The sequence below is a fragment of the Pholcus phalangioides genome, unplaced genomic scaffold (assembly GCF_987345545.1).
Source record: "Pholcus phalangioides strain wild (caught in Gottingen) unplaced genomic scaffold, Ppha-v1.0 ptg000007l_1, whole genome shotgun sequence".
Lineage (NCBI taxonomy): Eukaryota > Metazoa > Arthropoda > Arachnida > Araneae > Pholcidae > Pholcus > Pholcus phalangioides.
The window spans coordinates 17,190,073-17,215,366 of NW_028301600.1; the positions used below are offsets into that span (position 1 = coordinate 17,190,073).

At 36.0% G+C, this 25,294-nt stretch overlaps 1 protein-coding gene across 1 annotated transcript in view; it reads right to left on the bottom strand.

The window, feature by feature from the left end:
* The window catches only part of LOC149085001 (uncharacterized), a 117,278-nt gene that overhangs the window by 46,782 nt on the left and 45,202 nt on the right, over positions 1–25,294 (bottom strand). The window contains exon 7 of the mRNA XM_089232749.1: positions 18,337–24,069. Within this exon, the coding sequence (XP_089088875.1) occupies positions 18,337–24,069 (5,733 nt within the window). The remainder of the gene's footprint in view (positions 1–18,336; positions 24,070–25,294) is intronic.

Genomic DNA, 25,294 nt, shown 5'->3' on the forward strand with positions numbered 1-25,294 from the left:
TATAATAGTTATTACGTGATAATTCCGCATTACATAGTTCGCTCGCAATCAATTTGGCATCATATATTATTATCTGCCCATTATATTGTACCTACTGCTGTAGTTTTTCCGATAAGATAATGCTTGAGAATCTATTTCTAATTTTTTAGTTTGTTTCATTCCGCGTCTGATTTACACAATGGTGATGGAATGTAAAAACTTGTTTTTTTGCAGCCAGTTGTTATCAAAAATTAATAACTGCAGATTACGACTAATTACCGGATCATCATTTTCACCATGACATATGTATATGATATTTTGTGTTTATATGATATAATAGCATATATATATGATGTATATAGCATAAATGATTGAATTATTTTTCGTAATCTGTGCCGGTATTTCATGCTGTGTCACTTAACTGTAGAAGGCTTATGATGCTTATATAGTTAACATATGAAGTATTTGATACATGTAACACAGTACAGTAAAAGCCAATTTAAATAATTATGTAAATATACACTCGTGTATATTCATTTTTTTATGAATTACTTTGTAAATTTACATGTTCGTCACTCCTAATGAATTATTTCATTTGTTGGGAAAACTCTTGGAACTGATACCACTGATACAGGAACAATAAAAATACAAACTACATAGGTAATAACAATAAAAACAAGTGAAAATGGTACAAAGTCAGATTTCAAGGTGGGGAGGAATGGGCTACTGTAATGATGAATATCCACTCATATACTGTATATCCCATTTTCATTTAGCAAATCATCTCGAAAACCTGTTCGGAAACCAGGAAAACATTTTTAAAAAAAAATCGAACTAGAATAATCTCTTTTCATCTTCCCTCGATATGATCGCTAATAGTGAATGTTCAATGTGTAATTCACTATTAGTGAATGTTCGCTAGCGAGAGGAGAAATGTGTTTCATTGAAAGGAGAAAATAAAGAAACATGTTACAGATTAAAGAAGTAATGAAGGAAGTCGCTGGAGAAAAAGAAATTAAGCAGGTGAAGAAAGAAACAAAGAAACTGATGAAATACTACTACTACTATACCACACATGTACCTCGTCCATATTCCTCTGCGGAATTTCTAACGAATGGGTACATGTTGGGATGTGCATGTTTGTGTTGTTCATGCTTTGCAAGACTGTGCGAAAGCGAATGACAGAAGTTGTAAGATAATACGAGTTTGAAATCAGCAAAACAAAAAACTGTGTATTGGAAAAAAGGAAATTTTTGCATTAAGAAGGAAAGATGGAAATGAAATCATTAGTATTATTGAGAACGTTTATAATGCTCTGTACGAATCTGAAAAAATTGAATAAAAACAGAGAAACAAGAGCAGGAAAACATGAAAAAATGGAGCAGAATTCATACAAATAACACCTGTGCTTAAAGAAGTGTACAAGGCTATGATGTATGAAGAAAGGGAAATGTCCTAGTGAAGATGAGATTTCGGCATTCTTAAGGAAGTGTGATGGTGGGGGAAATCACAGCACCGATGTGATAGTGCATGTTTTGATTCACCACTTTTAATTTTAAAATTAAAATGAAATTCACTTTTTGAAAGAAAACATCAATTATGTTGTGGTGTAAAGTTACTGAGTACTATTTAAACTGACAGTACGTACCCCAAAATTAAAGAAAACTTTTGGCCTGGTGATCATATTAGTTGGGAGTACAATTTTGCGTTGTTACCGCGCCCGCAATAACCCTTTGTGTGTCAGTGAGTAATTCTCCAAAAAAAAATATGCACTAGAGCATTTTAACCCAAACAATTAAGTCACAAAAAACGAAAAGAATATGTCAACACACAAAGGTCTAAGTTACTTAAGGTTATTTAATTCTCAGAAATTACTTTTTTTTTTTTTTGTTTCACAAGATTAGACACACAAAAAAAAAACAATATTTTCAACCTCAAAAATGTTTCAACTAATAGCAAAACCAAAACATAAACAAATTTTCAGTCCATATTCATATAACCAAAGACAAAATACCAAAAAAAAAAACAACAACGATGCTGAAATACCTCCTTTTTGTTTATCTTACTGTACTTATCGAAAAATTAAAAGTTATTTGGGTGCAAAAACAAAAAAAACTAAATATCACTGCAGTTTGGTTTGCCCAACCACTCACAAAATTTTAAAAAGGAAATTTTACTCACTATTTCCCATATTCAGGTCACTTCATTCTTGACAACCAGATTTCGATGAACAGTTCCCTTTAACTTGAACACTCAGTACGGACAGTTCATTTTCTCATAAGTCATCCTTTGACGGGCGAATCTGCTTGGTCACCAGACACTTGAAAGACTAATGTCCTCTGTACTTGCTGGGACGACGGTCCATGCACATACTTTGCAGTCAGAGGACCACCAAAAATTCTCCAGTTGTACTACCACTCGGGGCAGCATGGACGAAGTACCATCCTTGGACTGGACTGCTGCTCGGCTTCATCTTTCTGGCATGACGGTAAACCTTCCTTCCTGGACCAGTTGGGAGCAACTGATATGATGAGACAATTCTTCATACTGGTTTTTTATAGCTGTTTTTCTTGAACTTACATCTTCAAGTAATCCTTCCCACATTATGACTTTTGGCAGTTCTAAATTAAATGGGGTTTGAGTGACTTGAGACTATAAATTTCAGGGGATCTTCCAGTTTCGTGGGAGGAACTTCTATTCGCGAGGGACCTGCACTTTCTCATGCAACTGGTTCCGATGAACTGCACGCCTCCAAAGTTTTCTGGTGCTATTATGAAAATTGAGTGATGGGCGGGGTTTGAGAAAGCGCACCCTCTAATTCGTCGCGCAAACTGCATCATCTAAACTATTATCCAATTATATCACAACCAAAACTAAAACATGAAACCAAAAGAAAAACACCAGGGGGTCGATTTGAATAAAACGAAAGGGCTAAAACAAAGATTTTAACAAAACAATAATTTTCAATATAATATTTCCAGATTAAATGCACAAATATTCATCAAAATCAAAAAACATTAACATCATTGTGTGGGGGTAAAAATTAGCTTTCCAACGATATGCGACATCATATATAAATATTCTTGTCTCGCGACATGCCAAAAAATTTAAATCTAGACAAAGAAAATTCTTAGAAAAATTCAAATTCAACACTTTTTCAATGACAGAGAATAATTTCAATCATATAACATTATTTCAAAATTTCTCTCCCTCACAATATTTTACAAGTTTTTTTTTCTTTTTTGTTTTTATTTAAGCATCAGAAACAGTGGAGAGAAAAGAGAAAAAATTAAATTTTAAAATTGAAATACTCACACAGTCTCAAAATTATTTAACTCTTGATTAACAAAAATATGTTTCCCTTATTATTATTTTTTTTTAAAAAAACAGACTCAGAATATGCTGAATGCGAAAAATCGGCTTTTCAAGAATAAAAAAAATTATTCAACGGATTACAAACAGTGAGAGAGAAAGAGAAAAAAAAAGAAAAGGAATCTTATCTTCCTTTTACATGTACCCGAAGCATTCGTGTGGGAACAAGAAAACTGACTCATCAATATGGCGATGATATCTCCGATTATCTGTGAATCATTAGATGTGTCTCTCTCATAAAAGAAAGAATATATTATTCAAAAGAACACTAATTTTCTCATTCAATTTAACTCGGAATTTCTCAAAATTTTACAGGAAGAATCAAAAAATTCAAGGAATTTGTTGTTGAGCTCAAAAGATTGAGATGTCAAAGCAAAGCATTTCATATTTAGGATTTTCCGACAAACACATGCAGTGTGATGCATAAAGAGTGTGTGTCCACTCTACACAAACGATGTGTGGTTCAGATCTTGGACGTTTTATGAATATCGGGCGGAATGATAACACAAGAGAAAAAAAATATAGACAACCACAAGATTCATTTCAGCCTTCCACAATAAAATAAAGACAGAAGCTCAAATATTATTCACACGACAAACACAATCATTTCTACATTTAGCAAATTACACTTATTTGACATGAATATTCTAGGTTAAAAATATGTCAGGCTTATTTGTCAAAGGGGGGGAAAGTGTCCTACTTTTCCCACAGTAACAGAAGCAAAGCAACTGCAACCATTCATTTGGATAAAGAAAAAGCAAAGATTAAGCTTGGAAAAGGAGTCAAACAGGGTGATACTATCTCACTAAAGCTATTTACCCGTTTTAGAAAAAGAATTTAGGAAACTGGATTAGGATTAAAAAGGAATTAAAATAAATGGAGAATTTCTCAGCCATTTGTTTTGTCGAAGACATTATCAGCAATAATCCATATGAACCAGAAGAAATGATACAAGAACTGACGAAAGCAAGTATTTAAATGGGTTTGAAAATAAAGCTACAAAAGACTCAAGTTATGTTAAACTCCTTTGCTTCAAAGATCTTGCTCAACAACACAGAGAAGTATAAAGACACGTATATCTGGGTCAAAAAATTATCATGGACAACAGCATCCTCAATGAAATAAACAGAAGAACCAGAATCAGGTGGAGCACTTTTTAGCAAAAATCGTATGATTCTGAAGAGCAACGGGATCCCAGGAGAGAGAAACCCATTGTCTCTCTCATGGAATCTCTTGTGTGTGGATAGAGCCTGTTCCTCTTCCTTTTTTTTTTTTTTTTTGCCTTTTTATTTACGGCAACCAATCTGCGAAACAGATTCGCTTTCCCCACTGGACTGCAGTTTTTAGCACTTTAAGGTGCGGCGGCGAAAAGATACGCTTGTCGTCGTCCCTTACTCCAGTGGAACTGAAATTTTTTTTCCTTTCTTCTTTTTCAGTAGTGAGTTGTAATGTGAATAAAACACGTCAAAAAAACTGTGGAAAGCAGTGGCATTTTGCGTAGTGAGATATTGGCTGTAAGCAAAAGGGAAGGAGGGATAAAATAGGAGTAGTAGGAGAGAATTGCGGGAAAAAAAAGACGATTGCGGCAAAAGTAGGAAAATAGTAGGAAAGCTGCGAGGTCTGCACTCAGTATACTGCATAATATAGGAGGTTCAAGAGATCGTTTCGCCGCATAAATAAAAACTTTTAAAAAAACTTTCTCACAGCTGGGCATGGGGGAATTTTCGGCTACTGGTTCAGCGGAGTGATGCCGTTCTACGGACCATAGATTTCCAATGCTGACCAGTTTGCGACATAGGCAGGAAAACATGTCAAAACTAGCGATTCGGTAAAAAATCGTATTTTTAGAAGCAAAAGCGTATAATCGTATAAATTTTCTAAATACGACAAAATCGTAACGGTTGGCAGGTATGCACATTGATTGGATGTTCCAATCCCATCCCCTGCTTTCACATTTCCTATTACAAAGAGAGAGAGAGTTTTTTTTTCTCTTTTCTTCCTCTTTATATTCGGGGGAAGCTTCCTCTTATTTTTCTAGGCAATGCTATTCATCACCATGGGGAATGCCTATTCTAAGAAAGATCATCCCTTCAGAGAAAAAAAATAAGGACTTTTTCAGGAGTGGCTGCAAAAAGTAAGGAGTTATAAGAGGGAAATGAAAAGTTAGGAGTTTGTAAGGATGTGCGACCCCTGTAAAGGCTACAATCAAATCAAAGGTGACTCATGAAGAAGTATTTCAAGAAGTATTTTCCCTGTGGTCAACTTTACACTTGAGATTATTTTTCACTTTGTTAGTAAGTTGTCTTGGATGGCTTCATTGTCAATTAGATGTCAAATGCGCAAATCTTTATGCGAAATTGAATCATGTGTTCATGAAACAACCATTTGGTTTCATTGACTATCAAAATTAATTATGTCTGTCGCTTGAACAAAGCAATTTATGGTCTACATCAGAGTGGAACGTGAATGGTTTTTAGAATTTGATTCTGTTCTTAAATCTTTACAATCAATTTAAGGTGTAATTGTGTATATATATTTGGAACAAGTGTATTATTTTTTTATGTCGATGATATTATTATTTTTGGAAAATCAGAAAATGATTTAAACCATGCTAAATCTCTTTTGAATAGTAAATTTGACTTAAAAGATTTAGGTCCAACTAAAAAATTGTCAGGTGTTGAATTCATTGAAGAGGATGGTAAGTTATTTATCCATCAACACCAATATATAGATAAAATTTATAATATGTATTCTAAATACAAATATCCTCATTGTTCTTTACCTATTGCTAAAGGTTGTGTACTAACAAAACTTGACTGCCCAGCTACTGCTGATCTAGTAAATGAAATGAGCAATTTTCCTTACAGAAATGTATTAGGTTGCTTGGCATTCATTGCAAATCATACATGTCCAGATATTTATTATGCTGTCAATATATTGTCACAATTTCAGGAAAATCCAGGTCTGAAACACTGGAATATTTTGTTAAAATTATTGGGATATGTGAACGATTCTAAACATTTTGTTGAATTTATCAAATGTCAAAAATTTGAAACTACATTGTTATTCTGATTCTGCCTGTAATAGGGATGACAGAATTTCCATGGGAAGAATGATCATGTAATTGGATAATGCTACCATATCATGGCGAACATTTAAACATAAATGTGTTAGTTTATCAACTATGGAGGCCAAATATATATCATTAACTGAATGTGTTAAAGAACTTACTTGGATGCAAAATATTTTATTTGAATGCAAACAATTAGAAACTGATTTTGATAATTTTATTGTATATTGTGACAACCAGGCCGCCATTGATTTTTCATTCTCACCTGTTGAGAACAACTGCTTGAAACATATTGATGTAAAGTATCATTTTCTAAGAAACCTTGTGGAAAAGGAACTTTTTCGATTGAAATATATCAATAGCAAATGTAATCTTGCAGATTATTTTACGAAACCTATCATTCTAAATAATATGAAGTTATTATATGAACTTTTGTATGAAAGCATCTGGCATGAGAGGGTCGATTGTTAGGGAAAAAGAAATTTCTTCATGCCTTATGCAAATGACGGATTACACTCATCTGCAACCAGTCAACTTCCATGAAGGGAAAGAATTTCCCTGTCTATAAAAGATGTTTGTTCTCAATCAGTGTTCATTTTCAGTTATAGTTGTTATGCAGTATAGTTCAATATATGTTTGTTATGTCTCATCACTATGCTATTTTCCATGGTAAGCCCAATATGGAATAAAATGAAGTTTTCAATCAAATTGGGTTCTTATGGAGTGACACTGCACATTGCTCTAGCAAAATCTGCAGTTTGTCGTTGGAATCAATGCACATCGCCAGATAGAGATGTGCAACAGAAGAAAACACTGTCCTAATAGAATGTGCACGAATGAGAAAATTTCTTTACTGATTGCATTAACGCGTTGTAACATGGCTTTGTTGGTGCTCGCCTGACCTTTACCCTTATGTAATAATAGTGCATATGTTATATTTTATTATTGAGTTTGTGTTAAATCAATCTTGTGCTATGTTTGTTTATAACAAGTGGTTACTGTTGACTCAAAACTTTTGTTACTTATGGACGTTTTCGGTGCCAACGTATCACAAACTGTTTTGGGAAGAAAAGAAACTAGTTCCCAAAGTTGCTGATTGGAAAGCTGATGTCAATGGGGGGGGGGGGCGCATGTGCGTTACTCCTCATTTGCATGCTTAGTGATTTGGGACTATGCATCATAACGTCCGTTCTTCAAATCAGTCTTCAGTCTCAATTAATGATGAACTCGAAAGTCAACCAAACAACTCGGCTGGTCTGATATTCTCGTCAGTTGCTCTTCAAGAACGCCGTTCAAGGATGTCTAATGCTCGTTCTCAATCTTAATACCTTCACAGATCTTGCTGACTCGCAGAGATGCCAATATCCGTGATCTGATTCCACTTCTTGATTGCTGAATTCCACGTGTGGCTCTGCTGATGTCCACGATCTGATACTGTCTCCTCGTGAACACCCTGGGTTCATTGCAGAGTTCCATGTGTGACTACTGACATCCGTGGTCAAGCATCATTTCCTGATGACCATAGTAGAGTGTCACTTGGACCATGGCATCTTCACCTTTGGAATCCTGCAGCACGGTTGATTTATTTTTCTTGATTGGAAGCCCTGGGCATACACGAGATTAATGGGAAATAAATGGGTAAAAATAAAGCAATAAACCACTATGGCCCAGTTTGGCAGATGTCAGGGCCTGGGTTGAGGAACACTGCACTAGACCAACCAAGGGCCCTTCCGAAGGATGTGTATGTGTGGATTTCACATATTCCTTTTCCTATTCCCATTTTTCGAAGTCAAATATTAGATGCTTGTTATTTGCTCTATCATCACGCTTAGGTGTGCGTCTAGATCAGGCATCTTCAATCTATTGTTCATGAGCACCATGGTCCTCCCCATGGTGAATCCCCCAGAAAGCTCGATACTCATGTCAGATTTGGTGCTTGCGAGCACCTGATCAATGTTTCATTTACCAAACACCTTGTGCAAATTGTGCATTCAATTATTAAAATCATCCAGATTTCATGCATTCGTATGTCAAACATGAAGTAAGAGTGCTCTTCTTCTGATGATGGGTATCGGCAGTGCTCACGACTGGAAAAAGGTTAAAGACCTCTGGTCTAGATCGCACGCTTGTTACCATATTCCAATGGTTCTCTTTTGTCAGCTGCCACCCTTGCATAATTCATGGTTCATCAGCGACTTTCCAAGAAGTTTAGCAGTTTAACCACTTTAAAGCACAGGTTTTGTGACCACAAAACCATATTTTGAATTCGCCACGACACACCTAGGAGCCCCAATGCACTGTAACATATCGCCCCTAGGGCTTTATGTTCTACATTAACCCTTTATTATTAACTTTACATTAACCTTAACACAGAGTGGTCCCCCGGGAGAAGACCCGCTTGAGTCACTGGATTTTCATTTATATACTGTTTATTTAGCGATATTTTCACTGTAATGATATTTATATATATATTGTATGAAATGTGTTTAATATTTCTCTATACCTTGTCTCACGGATGGAGGTACCCACAGGCTTCTGTTTCGTCATCACAATTCCACGATCTCAAATTGCGATATCTGTGTAAACAATGGCAGAAGCCTGATTAACTTCATCCATCTTTTTACCTGTTGTCATTCATAGAAAAATAATACTGTGACGATAATTACAAGCCACCTCTCAGTATGCAAATCCATCGAGTGACGTCATAGTTTTCTCCGTGTGGCGAAGGTCAACAGTATGCCGATTGATCCATCGAAAAACCTGTTCTCCGCCGATATATATTCTCCTGGCTGAAGCTTCAGCATTGCCTTCAGTCTTCCGTTCATCTAGCTTCGTCAACAATCAGATCTGGGTGTAGAGCAGGAAGCTCTCTCCCTAACCAATTAACATCATTTTCAACTAATATTTTCGAGTGTTGTTTCATGCTACTGCGGCTGGTCTAGGTAGTTGATGAATTCTCAGATATAGTTAATAGATATCTATGTAAGTTCACAAGGTAATGAGGTGGTTGATGTCATCGTGATACATCCAGTAGTGATGTGATCCCCAAAGCAGAATGTTTTGCGATGTTCTGTAACGAAACTTCAGCTGACTAAGAATGTTGTGCGGCAAAAATTCTCATATACATAATAGCGTTTTTCTACACTTTTCTTAAAATTCTTCCAGATTGTTCTGCAACAGCACTGGTTGTTCTGCGACATACGTCGCACATTTCAGCACATTCTGCTTTGGGAGATGTGATTAGGGCTTCTTGCAATGAATAGCGATGGTCAACTTCTTCACATGATGAGATCTCACTAGTGTCTCTGGTGTGTCATCTTCCTGTCAACAAACATCTAATCTTGTGTGCAGTGTCATCGATGTGCCGATTGGTGAATCACGATTTGCGACATTATTGTCTGATTCCTCAGAGAGGTCGTCAGGATTCTCTTAGCCTGATTGGATCCTTGCTGACATAATTGCGTGAGGTCTTACTTGTTATATATCGAGAATTCGGCAATTGTGTTCAACTATGTATAAATTGATTTGTTTAACAAATATGTGGATGTGAAATAATAAACAATTTAATTTGGAAATTGTCAATATTTTCTTTGAGTTTTGCCAATGACTTACATTATGGATGTTCGAATCACGGGACGTAGCATATAGGAGATGCTACAGCACACTTATGGAAGCACTGTGGTAGTCCTTTAAATTCGGCCTAAAAATTATGTCGCAACACAATTAATGTCGAACGAGTTCAATGTCGGTCTTCTCTTGAACTCTCTCATTCTGTCGCATGCGTATACTTTATGATTTCGTCATTCACTACAGCTACTCTGTAAAGATCGACATGATCAAAAAAAATTTTCGCGGCAGAAAAATTTCGTGGTGCCCTTTCACCCATCCACCACAAGGATGGACCCTTGCAGCTTTAAGGCATGGAACAATCACCATCATTGTTTTTTCATGCTATAAATTTTCACTACAGAGCCCCCTCAGCAAAAGCTCTGGCTTGCAGACCCACCAAAGGTCTAACAGCCCTGCTCCATGATGGGGAGGGGGGAAGATCATGCCCTTTCTACGAAAAACCAATATTGTTCCCAAGAGGACTCCCTACTGCCGTGGTCTATTACAGTCCCCCTCCTCTATGAATTATTGCATGATCCTGAGAACACTGCTTCAGGGGGAATATTACAGATGTTGAAAGGTCCAGACAAAGAAAGAAAAGTTCTTTTTTGTTCATCCAGTCTAAATAGCTTTTTTGCCCCACCCATATAATGTCTGCCCCAATATAAGGTGGCTACAGATTGGCACTGTTCTTTTCTGTTGCTACTCACCCATCCATTCCTCCGGGACAAAAAAATAAAACCTGAGAGAAGAAAATAAATATCGAATGCCACAACTTTCTCCTAAGCCTAGATTTCAGGGAAAAGAATTGAAAAAAAGATCTCTGAAGAATGAAAAAAATCTGAACTATTTTTATATTTTGTATTACTAGATGGTATTTTTTTGGCCCAAAATATACTGAGAAATTGAATTTTCTGGATGTTATGCTGAAACTGATACTGGGAAAGAAAAGTGGTTTCCTCCGGGAATCGAACCAGGGTCCCCTTGCATACCGGGCACAAGAGTGCTAACCAATACACCAGAGACACATTCCAATTCTTTATAACACGCATTAGTAGCGTGAGACACTGAGGCAGGGCAGTGTTGCGATTGGATATGTAAATCAGATGCTGCCGATATCAATCCATCATGAGCTATCTGCCTATATAGCAGAAGACTCCTCTGTGCACACACACTTAATCCTGCCTTTAGTTCAGTATCACGGTGCTGTGTGCTTGTGAGAGATGCTTTAATCTTAACTGTTTTATGTTTAGTTATGTTGAGTTTCATTGAATAAATTACTTTAAACCACCGCACTTCCGCCTCTTAAAAGGCAGTAGCTGAAGAAAAAAAAGAAAATTGTTGGGGGCAACTAGTATTTCAGAAGTGGGGTAAAAGTGATAGTACAATAGAATTAGTGACTGTCAAATTAGTCTCCCCCCCCCCTTTACGGTTTTGCTGAGAAGTACAGAAGCTCATAAAATGTGCAAGAAATTTGTGGAAGCTCAAGGTAGCCACCAAAGTGGTTTGAAACACCTCCCCCCCCCCCGAATCTATAGAATTAAAAAAAAAACGCTATCGTGGTCGAGGTAAAATTGATGCTATGGCAAAAAAGGTGTCAATATGGTTTTATTAAAAATCTATCTGTGTGTGTGAGTGAGCTTAGGTAACCAAAATGTTTGATGCTATTGCTTGTCCTCTTATGGCTTTGCTGCCAACGGACTATTCAAATGTTGCCGCCATTTTCCTGTTATAACGTAATTGTTCTTGACTGTCCCCCCTGTAAATAAGCCACTGTCATTAGCTCTATCGGAAGTATTTGATTTTTTTGGAAGTGAATGAAAATGTACTTATGTCCTACCCTTAGCTAATGTTAAATCCAATTTTCACGAATTCAGATTTTATTTTCAAATTTCATATTTTGGTTCATTGATTGGTTTCTCTAAAATAATCATTGTTCAATCCTCCACCCACCTACCGTGCCATTAAAAGTATGCAAAGGTGATACAACTCTTCCCACCCACCCCTTTTTTCTGCTTACATATTATTCTTAATGAATACAAAACAAAAGCCTGCTTTTGAAAGGGGTGATCCAAATCAAGACTCACTATATACATATAAATTGATTTCTTTTCTCAAAAAATTACCTCTGTCACAATTGCTGAAGTTTTGGGGAATGATATAATGGAACAGAGTGAAAACCATTTGTGTTTACTGAATTGTGCGATAGAATTTATTTATTTAATTTTGTACCAGCATTCATAAAGCATTCCACGAACATCACATAATTTGTGGTTACCTTTTGTTTCTGATATATCATACAAACAAAAAAAAAGCTAAATGAGTCATTCCATTTCAAATCACCCGGCAAAATGCCAAAATGACACCCATAGTCTCAGATTTCAATGATTTTTTTTTTATTTGTTGCATTTACCTGTGAAATATTATTTGCATATCTCTAAAACTTTTTGAGAAAAAAAATGTTGAAATTTATCAAAAACTGATGCAGATGACTTTTCCGAGGCTCAATTTTTAAGCGCATTGTTTGAGAAAATAAATCTTAACTTTTTCAATTTTCAATATATTCAAGTGAAATTTTCACTAAAGTGTTCACAAAAACATACAGAATATGAATAAAAATAATTCATATACTTACATTTGAAATTTACATGCAAAAAAATTATGTAAACTTTGTTTTTGTGGAATTTTTCGTTAGAAAAAATACAATTTTTCAAACATACTTTTAGACCAGAGGCACAGCAGTTACCAAAACAACTTTTATTTTAAATTACTCCTAAATATATGAAGTAAAATACTGGGGGAAAAAAATAATGGTTTTTTGACCGTTAATATGTTTATTCTGGCTCGCAACACAAAATTCATCGAAATAAGACTGGATCGTTCCAATTTCAAATCATTCAACTAGATACTGAAATGCAACCCATCATCCCGGATTCCAATTATTATTTTTTATTTATTGCCTCTACCATGCTTGTTGACCATGCAAAGTTTCATGTACATATCTCAAAAACTTTTTGAGAAAAAAAATGTTTTCTAACCTCACGAATGATGTCTCTTAGGCTAACCCCATTCAAGCAATATTATTTGTGAAAATATATCATAACTTTGCAGATTTTCAATATATTCAAATGAAATTTCCACTAAAATGCTCACAAAAAAATGTAGATTATGACTAGGAAAGAAAATTTAAACCTTTGCATTGAAAAATAAGATTGCAAAAAAATCGTTGAAATTTAATTTTTGATTCTTTTTATAATAAAAACACAATGGCTCACCTTTGCTTTTTCATTTACAAAAGCTCTCCTGCTTTTCGCACAGCATATTCAGTGACATTGAACTCTTCAGATTTTTTTCCTTGTTCCCCTTTCTTAAAGCAGGGGCCAGAGTTAAAATTTGCAGTTTTCCCCCTTGTTGTGATGGTTAAATTGAGTCTTATTTCTAATTAACTTTATCAGAATAATCGTATTTGCTTTCTGTTTAATAACTTCATTAAGTGTGCTTTGAGATTCATTTTCTGGTAATTCTTCGAAAACTTTACAAACATTTGATTTTAAAGTGTTGCAAGCAGATTCAACTTTTCTTTTGGCATTGTTTGACTTGCACTGTGGAGCTACCCTATGAAGTTTAATTGGTGACTCTTCTATGTTCTGTAGAGATGAATTTATTTCTTCAAGTGCTTCTTGTTTAATAATTGGCATTTTTTCAAGTTACTTCTCTGCATTACTATCATTGTTCATCTCTTCACAGTATTGAGTTTCTTCACCTAATTTATTGTTGTTTATATTCACTGTCTCTACAGGCATGACATATTTTTTGCCCTGGAATTGATTTTGTACAACCGTTTATTTCATTTATACATGAAAAATACAAGTTTACTATCCTTAAACCTTTTATTTTTTTCTTATGACATTTTAAAGGATTAAAGCATGCTTCCGGATATATTTCATACTTTGAGAAAAAAGCTCTATGATGCTTAAACACACAGTAGATAAATGTTCAGAACTTGCTCCACTCCTCAATATTGATGTCCGATGGGTCCAATGATGTAATGGGTAACAGATTTTACACTTTTGCATAACACTTTTCATGACAGTCAGATCCAGTATAAATTTCAAGTATCTTTTCTGACATTTTACTTTGAATTCCAAAATGATATAAAATATATAGCTGAAATGGAAATTGTGTTATAAGAAAAATTTGCTAACCCTGGAGTAGGCTACTTTATGGAGCACATTTTCTGTCTTCAGCAAGATCATAATTGAGACTTGCATCATTTGATCTGGGGGGGGGGGGCAGTTTAGTTCTAACACTTTTGTTTTAGTTTTCGCATTGAAGCAGCAGCAGTGACTTTATCATCACCTGCTGGGATGATAAAGTCTTATAATTAAATAAGACACCAGCTGCCCTCTGAAGGACAAAGACCAGTGTGCCATAGTTTATATCTTCACAGAAGCTATTATTTTTTACAATCATCACCACAACAAGAAACATCACATCTTATATATCACCACCTGGTGTTATATACATTACATTAGGTTTTCAATTCTACTCTCTTCCATCTGCCTCAGCTACAATAATTAGGTTGTAGCTGATAATTATTTCATTCTTTGTGATTTAATGCCTCATATTCTGGCTTTTTATCAGCAATTTTAAATTATTTCTTGGGAAAAATATATAGAGGCTTGTGTTAAATATTATAATGTAGATTTTTTTTCACACAAGTATAACAATTTCATATTTATCATATACATTAAATATGTTTATTAAAATATATGCTGTAAAAATCAAAGTAATTAAAAAAAAATTTAACACTGTTGTGGTAAAATAACTATAATTAAGCATGTTAAAAAACTTCAAAAATTAATCTATATATATGATTAATATTATCTGGATTTATCAAATACAAAATAATTCTTTATGCAAAAATATATCAGATTGCAAAAGTTCGTCTTTGTTGCATCATAAGAAATATTTATTGATCAATTAAAAGTGAAATTAATTATTTGGAATTTGAACACTTCTAAGAATCTGAACATGAAGGTTTAATATGAAAAATTATTTTATTCACCCAAAACCTTTTTTTTTCACCAACTCCCATTTGACACATTACATTAACATTTCTAATTATTTCATGAACTCAGTTAATCCTAGAATTTTAAAATTTATTAATTGTTTTAAATTATTGCATTAACCACTCATGAAACTTAATTTAGTGAATACTGTAATAAATGTATAAGCGGACATGAAAAATAAAATATACATTTGTTTTTACTAAGCATGAATCATTATATTAAATCAAAATGTACAAATATAATTAATGTAGTCATATAAGTACAATTGTGTTTTGTTACTCAAATGTATTAACTGTCAAAATAATGTTTACTTTTCTACAGTAAATATTAATTATTCAATAATTATTATTCAATAATATTAAATAATTAATTATTAATAATTTAATTATTAGTATTCCTATTATATTCTTAATATATTAATAGGAAATTTTAAAAAAATTGAAAATTCATGCTGTGCATCCAAAAAAAAGTGTTTAAAAAATTGTGTTAAAAATAAAAAAATAATAAAATTTAATTTAAATGACTTTTTTCCTCTAAGGTTTAAATTTTTTCTATTCATAATCTGCATTTTTTGTGAGCATTTTAGTGGAAATTTCATTTGAATGTATTGAAAATCTGCAAAGTTATGATATATTTTCACAAATAATATTGCTTGAATGGGGTTACCCTAAGAGACATCATTCGTGAGGTTAGAAAACATTTTTTTTCTCAAAAAGTTTTTGAGATGTGTACATGAAACTTTGCATGGTCAACAAGCATGGTAGAGGCAGTAAATAAAAAATAATAATTGGAATCCGGGATGATGGGTTGCATTTCAGTATCTAGTTGAATGATTTGAAATTGGAATGACCCAGTCTTATTTCGATGAATTTTGTGTTGCGAGCCAGAATAAACATATTAACGGTCAAAAAACCATTATTTTTTTCCCCCAGTATTTTACTTCATATATTTAGGAGTAATTTAAAATAAAAGTTGTTTTGGTAACTGCTGTGCCTCTGGTCTAAAAGTATGTTTGAAAAATTGTATTTTTTCTAACGAAAAATTCCACAAAAACAAATTTTACATAATTTTTTTGCATGTAAATTTCAAATGTAAGTATATGAATTATTTTTATTCATATTCTGTATGTTTTTGTGAACACTTTAGTGAAAATTTCACTTGAATATATTGAAAATTGAAAAAGTTATGATTTATTTTCTCAAACAATGCGCTTAAAAATTGAGCCTCGGAAAAGTAATCTGCATCAGTTTTTGATAAATTTCAACATTTTTTTCTCAAAAAGTTTTAGAGATATGCAAATAATATTTCCCACGGTTAATAAGGATGGTAAATGCAACAAATAAAAAAAAATCATTGAAATCTGAGACTATGGGTGTCATGGCTGGGTGATTTGACATGGAATGACCCAAACACAAAAGTTACTGTTTTATAGAATTAAATATTAAAATTTGTGTGTGTGTGAGTGACATCTATAAAAATAAACATTAACGCGCAGTTGGCAAAATCACATTAAGGCTAAGGGTGATAGATGAATATTTGTGGGACAACAGGCCGAAAAATTGCTGCTGTACACTCACTTACTGGCACAGTGGACCCTCTCACACAATAGACTTATATGGATCACACCTCGTTGCACTCACACACATGCATATCAGTCTTTTCATTTATAGAAAGATAAGGGTACTCAATACATTTTACAAAGAGATAATAGTGTGAGGAAAAGGGTGTTTTCAATAGACAAATTATCTCCCAAAAATCAATTGCAATGAAAGGGTGAACATCAATGCAAAGGGTAGCATGAATAGAAACTTATGGAGGGTGGGGAGAGAAAAGTGGTTGAAATATGGACGAATCCACTTCAAACACAAAAAAACTGGTATTTTCACGAACCTCCCAGGTCTTCTATCTGGGCATTAAAGAGTTAAAGAAACATTCATCTCTGCTATCAAAATCAAATCCACAGGAATGCTCCTTGCTATTGCTGCTGAGAAGGATCTAGAAATCCACCAAATAGACATTACTGCTGCAGATTTGAACAGGGAACACTAAGATCTCAACTTGTCTCAATCTGAAGTCTTTGAAGTAAAAGACAAAGAGCACCTGGTATGCCATCTAAAATGAAGCTTCTATGGTCAACAATCTAGAAGAATATGCAACTTGTGTTTAGATCAATTAACACCACCACCTAGCATTATGTAAGGGGAATTCATGAGTTCCACCCTGGACATCGAGAAGGTAAGATGTCTTGATCATCTGCTCTGATATATAAATGCTTGCCTACCTATATATGCCTATATAATCAATCTAAGTCTAATGTAATAATAAATGCTCATCCAAAAAAATAACAATACCTATGTGTTATCCACTAGGCACACCAAAGTGCAAAAGAAACATCACACATAAGGGCTCATTATTTCCTACCGCTTCAAATAACAAAACTTTAAAAATAAACTATACTTGTTCCATAATCTAGAAAATTTCCTAATCAGGAATCAACCAGGTCCAGAGCAACCCGGATTGGAGAGGTTCTATTGTATAAGACTTCACAGCATTTAAAAAAACCCATTACATATTTTATACTAAAAGTTATTCAACCCCTCAATGTTGAGCGACAAAATCTGTACATCAGGCCTGAATTTCACATGGTGGCAGCCCCAACTAGGTATCTTATAATTTTTTAATTCATTATGTTACTTCATGATCTCTGCATGTTTGGTATCATTCAAAAGAGGAATGTGACTTTGTGAACAATAATAATTATTTTCATTCATTATATCTAATTGTGAGTGATGAACATTTGCTGCTTAACACGTAGGGATCCGAGATATTATTGTAAAGAGCATGTTTTAGCCCATTGAACTAAAAAATGTCCTGTTTAATTATCATATTAAAGAGTGTGATTAAGATATTTTCTTTGTTACAGCAATGTGAGGCGGAGTTATAAATCCGATATTTGGACATGGTGGAATAGAAAAAAAAAAATTCCGAAAAGAAAAAAAATATATATCTAGGTAATACTATATAATATTATGGACAAGGCGGGTAGATATTAATTCAATGATTAGTTTAAAAAGTTATCATTTTTTAAATAAACAATCCTCTGATCTACAAGATGAGATTAATTTAAATTGCCTCCAGGCTTGAAGGACTAATATTAAAAAATTGTATGAGAAAATTTATGACTGGGGGGAGCAATTCATCACTTTTAAAAGGGGTTAAACCAAAGTAACTTACATTTTCAAAGGTATCAGTTGCTGAAGTTGATGCTGCTTCTGATGCTAAAGTTGATGTTTCTGCCAATGCAGCCTCCATTTTTGCGATAGTTTCAACAGTTGTTGCTGCTTCTAATGCGGAAGTTGATGCTGCTTCTAAAGCGGACGTTGATACACCTTCAGATGCTAAAGTTGATGTTTCTGCCAATGCAGCCTGCGTTTGTGTGATAACTTCAACAGTTTTTGCTGCTTCCAATACGGAAGTTGATACTGTTTCTGATGCCGAAGTTGATGCGGCTGAAAACTCTAAAGTTGATACAGCTTTACATGGTGAAATTGATGCAGCATCAGATGCTGAAATTGATGCAGCATCAGATGCTGAAATTGATGCAGCGTCAGATGGTGAAATTGATGCAGCGTCAGATGCTAAAGTTGATGTTTCTGTCAATGCAGCCTGCATTTTTGTGAGAACTTCTACAGTTGTTGCTGCTTCTGATGTGGGAAATGATGCTTCTGATGTGGAAGTTGATGCTGCTTCTGATGTGGAAGTTGATGCTGCTTCTGATGTGGAAGTTGATGCTGCTTCTGATGTGGAAGTTGATGCTGCTTCTGATGTGGAAGTTGATGCTGCTTCTGATACTAAAGTTGATACAGTTTTAGAACTTGATACACCTTCAGATGCTAAAGTTGATGTTTCTGTCAATGCAGCCTGCGTTTGTGTGATAACTTCAACCGTTTTTGCTGCTTCCAATACGGAAGTTGATACTGTTTCTGATGCCAAAGTTGATGCGGCTGAAAACTCTGAAGTTGATGCGGCTGAAAACTCTGAAGTTGATGCGGCTGAAAACTCTGAAGTTGATGCGGCTGAAAACTCTGAAGTTGATGCGGCTGAAAACTCTGAAGTTGATGCGGCTGAAAACTCTGAAGTTGATACAGCTTTAGATGCTGAAATTGATGCAGCGTCAGATGCTGAAATTGATGCAGCGTCAGATGCTAAAGTTGATGTTTTTGTCAATGCAGCCTGCATTTTTGTGAGAACTTCAACAGTTGTTGCTGCTTCTGATGTGGAAGTTGATGCTGCTTCTGATGTGGAAGTTGATGCTGCTTCTGATGTGGAAGGTGATGCTGCTTCTGATACTAAGGTTGATACAGTTTTAAAACTTGATACACCTTCAGATGCTGAAGTTGATGTTTCTGTCAATGCAGCCCACATTTTTGTGATAACATCAAGAATTGTTGCGGCTTCTGATGTGGAAGTTGATGCTGCTTCTGACGTGGAAGTTGATGCTGCTTCTGACGTGGAAGGTGATGCTGCTTCTGACGTGGAAGGTGATGCTGCTTCTGATACTAAGGTTGAAACAGTTTTAAAACTTGATACATCTTCAGATGCTGATGTTTGGGTCAATGCAGCCCACATTTTTGTGATAACATCAACAATCGTTGCGGCTCCTGATGTGGAAGTTGATGCTGCTTCTGACGTGGAAGGTGATGCTGCTTCTGACGTGGAAGGTGATGCTGCTTCTGATACTAAGGTTGATACAGGTTTAAAACTTGATACACCTTCAGATGCTGAAGTCGATATTTCTGCTAATGCAGCCCGCATTTTTGTGATAACATCAACAGTTGTTGCTGCATCTAATGCAGAAGTTGATGCTTCTTCTGGTGTGGAAGGTGATGCTGCGTCTGATACTAAGGTTGATATAGTTTTAGAACTTGATACTCCTTCAGATACTAAAGTTGATGTTTCTGCCAATGCAGCCTGCATTTTTGTGATAGGAACATTTGTTGCTGCATCTGATGTGGAGAATGATGCTGCTTCTGATGTAGAAGGTGACGCTACTTCTGATGTCGAAAGTAATGCTGCTTCTGATGTGGAAGGTGATGCTGCTTCTGATACTAAGGTTGATACAGTTTTAGAACTTGATACTCCTTCAGATGCTGAAGTTGATGTTTCTGTCAATGCAGCCCACATTTTTGTGATAACATCAACAATTGTTGCTGCTTCTGACGTGGAAGTTGTTGCTGCTTCTGACGTGGAAGTTGATCCAGTTTTAGAACTTGATACACATTCAGATGCTGAAGTTGATATTTCTGCCAATGCAGCCCGCATTTTTGTGATAACATCAACAGTTGTTGCTGCTTCTGATGCACAAGTTGATGCTGCCTCTGACGTGGAAGGTGATGCTGCCTCTGACGTGGAAGGTGATGCTGCCTCTGACGTGGAAGGTGATGCTGCTTCTGACGTGGAAGGTGATGCTGCTTCTGATACTAAGGTTGATACAGGTTTAAAACTTGATACACCTTCAGATGCTGAAGTCGATATTTCTGCCAATGCCGCCCGCATTTTTGTGATAACATCAACAGTTGTTGCTGCATCTAATGCAGAAGTTGATGCTTCTTCTGGTGTGGAAGGTGATGCTGCGTCTGATACTAAGGTTGATATAGTTTTAGAACTTGATACTCCTTCAGATACTAAAGTTGATGTTTCTGCCAATGCAGCCTGCATTTTTGTGATAGGAACATTTGTTGCTGCATCTGATGTGGAGAATGATGCTGCTTCTGATGTAGAAGGTGACGCTACTTCTGATGTCGAAAGTAATGCTGCTTCTGATGTGGAAGGTGATGCTGCTTCTGATACTAAGGTTGATACAGTTTTAGAACTTGATACTCCTTCAGATGCTGAAGTTGATGTTTCTGTCAATGCAGCCCACATTTTTGTGATAACATCAACAATTGTTGCTGCTTCTGACGTGGAAGTTGTTGCTGCTTCTGACGTGGAAGTTGTTGCTGCTTCTGACGTGGAAGTTGATCCAGTTTTAGAACTTGATACACCTTCAGATGCTGAAGTTGATGTTTCTGCCAATGCAGCCCGCATTTTTGTGATAACATCAACAGTTGTTGCTGCTTCTGATGCAGAAGTTGATGCTGCTTCTGATGCAGAAGTTGATGCTGCTTCTGATGCAGAAGTTGATGCTGCTTCTGATACTAAATTTGATACAGTTTTAGAACTTGATACACCTTCAGATGCTAGAGTTGATGTTTCTGCCAATACAGCATGCATTTTTGTGATAACTTCAGCAGTTGTTGCTGCTTCTGATGCCAAAGTTGAAACTGCTTCTGATGCCAAAGTTGAAACTGCTTCTGATGCCAAAGTTGAAACTGCTTCTGATGCCAAAGTTGAAACTGCTTCTGATGCCAAAGTTGAAACTGCTTCTGATGCCAAAGTTGAAACTGCTTCTGATGCCAAAGTTGAAACTGCTTCTGATGCCAAAGTTGAAACTGCTTCTGATGCCAAAGTTGAAACTGCTTCTGATGCCAAAGTTGAAACTGCTTCTGATGCCAAAGTTGAAACTGCTTCTGATGCCAAAGTTGAAACTGCTTCTGATGCCAAAGTTGAAACTGCTTCTGATGCCAAAGTTGAAACTGCTTCTGATGCCAAAGTTGAAACTGCTTCTGATGCCAAAGTTGATACTGCTTCTGATGCCAAAGTTGATACTGCTTCTGATGCCAAAGTTGATACTGCTTCTGATGCCAAAGTTGATACTGCTTCTGATGCCAAAGTTGATACTGCTTCTGATGCCAAAGTTGATACTTGTTCTGATGCCAAAGTTGATACTGCTTCTGATGCCAAAGTTGATACTGCTTCTGATGCCAAAGTTGATACTTGTTCTGATGCCAAAGTTGATGCAGCTTTAGATGTTGAAATTAATGCAGCTTTAGATGCTAAAGTTGATGTTTCTGCCAATGCAGCCTGCATTTTTGTGATAACTTCAGCAGTTGTTGCTGCTTCTGATGTGGAAGTTGATTCTGCTTCTGGTACTAAAGTTGATACAGTTTCAGAACTTGATACACCTTCAGATGCTAGAGTTGATGTTTCTGCCAATGCAGCCTGTATTTTTGTGATACCCTCAACAGTTACTGTTGCTTCTGATGAGGAAGTTGATGCTGCTTCCAATGCCGAAGTTGATGCTGCTTCTGATGGCGAAGTTATTTCCACTTTTGAAGGCGAAGTTGATGCTGCTTCCGATGCTGAAGTTGATGCTGCTTCCAATGCCAAAGTTGATGCGAATGACAATGCCAAAGTTGATACAACTGCAACCTGCTTTATTGTGATAGCTGTTGTCGTTTCTGATGGCAGAATTTGTGTCACTTTTAATGCCGAAGTCGATGCTGCTTCTGATGCTGAAGTTGATGCAGTTGCCAATGCCAAAACTGATGCTGCTTCTGATGGCAAAGTTGCTTCCACTTTCTGCGGCAAAGTTGCTGCCACTTCTGATGCAACTGCCAATCGCAAAGTTGATGCCGCTTCTGATGGCGAAGTTATTTCCACTTTTGTAGGCGAAGTTGATGCTACTTCCGATGCTGAAGTTGATGCTGCTTCCAATGCAGAAGTTGATGCAACTGACAATGCCAAAGTTGATACAACTTCAGATTCTGAAGTGTATGTTTTTGCTATTGCAACCTGCTTTATCGTGATAGCTGTTGTCGTTTCTGATGGCAGAGTTGGTGCCGCTTTTAATGCTGAAGTTGATGCAGCTTCTGATGGCAAAGTTGCTTCCACTTTCTGCGGCGAAGTTGCTGACGCTTCGGATGGCGAAGTTATTTCCACTTTTGAATGTGAAGTTGATATTTCTGCCAATGCAGCCTGTATTTTTGTGATACCCTCAACAGTTATTGCTGCTTCTGATGAGGAAGTTGATGCTGCTTCCAATGCCGAAGTTGATGCTGCTTCCAATGCCGAAGTTGATGCGACTGACAATGCCAAAGTTGATACAACTTCAGATTCTGAAGTGTATGTTTCTGCCACTGCAACCTGCTTTATCGTGACAGCTGTTGCCGTTTCTGATGGCAGAGTTGGGGCCGCTTTTAATGCTGAAGTTGATGCAGCTTCTGATGGCAAAGCTGCTTCCACTTTCTGCGGCGAAGTTGCTGACGCTTCGGAAGGCGAAGTTATTTCCACTTTTGAATGTGAAGTTGACACACCTTCAGTTGCTGAACTTGATATTTCTGCCAATGCGGCCTGTATTTTTGCGATACCCTCAACAGTTATTGCTGCTTCTGATAAGGAAGTTGATGCTGCTTCCAATGCCGAAGTTGATGCTGCTTCCAATGCCGAAGTTGATGCTGCTTCTGCTGCAGAATTTGATGCTGCTTCCAACGCTGAATTTGATGCTGCTTCCAATGCCGAAGTTGATGCAGCTGTCAATGCCAAAACTGATGCTGCTTCTGATGGCAAAGTTGCTTCCATTTTCTGCGGCGAAGTTGCTGTAGCTTCTGATGCAGCTGCCAATCGCAAAGTTGATGCTGCTTCTGATGGCGAAGTTATTTCCACTTTTGAAGGCGAAGTTGATGCTGCTTCCAATGCCGAAGTTGATGCAGCTGTCAATGCTGAAGTTGATGCAGCTGTCAATGCCAAAACTGATGCTGCTTCTGATGGCAAAGTTGCTTCCATTTTCTGCGGCGAAGTTGCTGTAGCTTCTGATGCAGCTGCCAATCGCAAAGTTGATGCTGCTTCTGATGGTGAAGTTATTTCCACTTTTGAAGGCGAAGTTGATGCTGCTTCCGATGCTGAAGTTGATGCGGCTGCCAATACCGGAGTTGATGCTGCTTCCGATATGAAAGTTGATGTGGCTACCAATGCAGCCCGCATTCTTGTGATAACTTCAACAGTGTCTTCCAAAACAGGTGGCAAACTGGCTTCTTCACGATAGTTGTTTTTCAATTGTTTTAATGTTTCGGCTCCTCCTAATGAAACCTATATATATAAAAAACAATGAAACCTATATATATATATATATATATATATATATAAAAAACAAAGTGAAATTAAATACAATGAAGTGAAATGAAACAGGCAACTATTTTGTCATCCCACCATGCCATTGTATGTGCATAAAGGCAAATGACATCAACCCTTTTAATTGTGAAACAAATTCAATCTTAGTACAAACTATACTTTTTATTAGACTGAAAAATAGTTTTAAAATATATTTATTAAGTGATCATTACTACAAGGTGATTGCAAGACATAATTTTTCAAAGTAGTAGTAGTTAAAATACATTTTTTTCCCAAAACTCCACTATTATGTTGATTGTAAATAAATGAGTAAATTGAGGTGGTGTTAGTGTTTTTTCGCCGATTCATGCACATCTAATTTTATGTCAAAAAATGACGTCATTTTTTCCCCACACGCGTTATTTATATATATACCTGTTTTTAGATTGAATAAATGCGGATTGTTTTCATTCTCGCATTTTGACTTCGAATCATTTGAGTTATTTCACAGGCTGTTATGAACCATGAAAGTTGTTAATCCTTAACAAATGGGAGCAGAGCATGGTTTTTTTTCACGGTTCGGACGCTGTAAAGAAATCGGAACTTAAATTGTGAAAGTGAAAACTCAAGTTTTAGAAAATCATTTACTTTTTGAAAGCAGGGCTGACCTTGAAATGGCATCGGTGGAAGAAAAAAAGTATGTTCAAATTTCAGAAATTAAATTGTGATAACTTCAAAGAATGGAAGTTCAACATGAAAATTCTTTTCATGAATGAACTATGACGTGTTTAGCCTAGTGAATGGATCCGAGCTGAAGCCTCAAGAAAATGAGAAAGAACTCAAAGTGTGGAGAAAATGGGACTCAAAAGCTTTGTCAACGATGTGTCTCCTCAGATGGTTTAAAGAACTTAGTGACTGAAGCCACAACAGCTAAAGATACCTGGGAAACTTTGTGTGGATGTGTTTCCAATGACCCATGCTAGAATTGTCACTCTACGAACTGAATTCATGAACTGTCAACTAAAATCTGACGAAAGCATGCCTGCTTTCATGGGTCACCTTTTGAGTCACTAAAAATTGGCATCGGCGGGCAAGATTGTTGTAGATGAAAAAAATCATGTACCAGATGTTATCCAACTTGCAAAAGTATGACAATGTCGTAATACAAGTGTATCAACTACTGGATAAAGACTTTACATCAGAA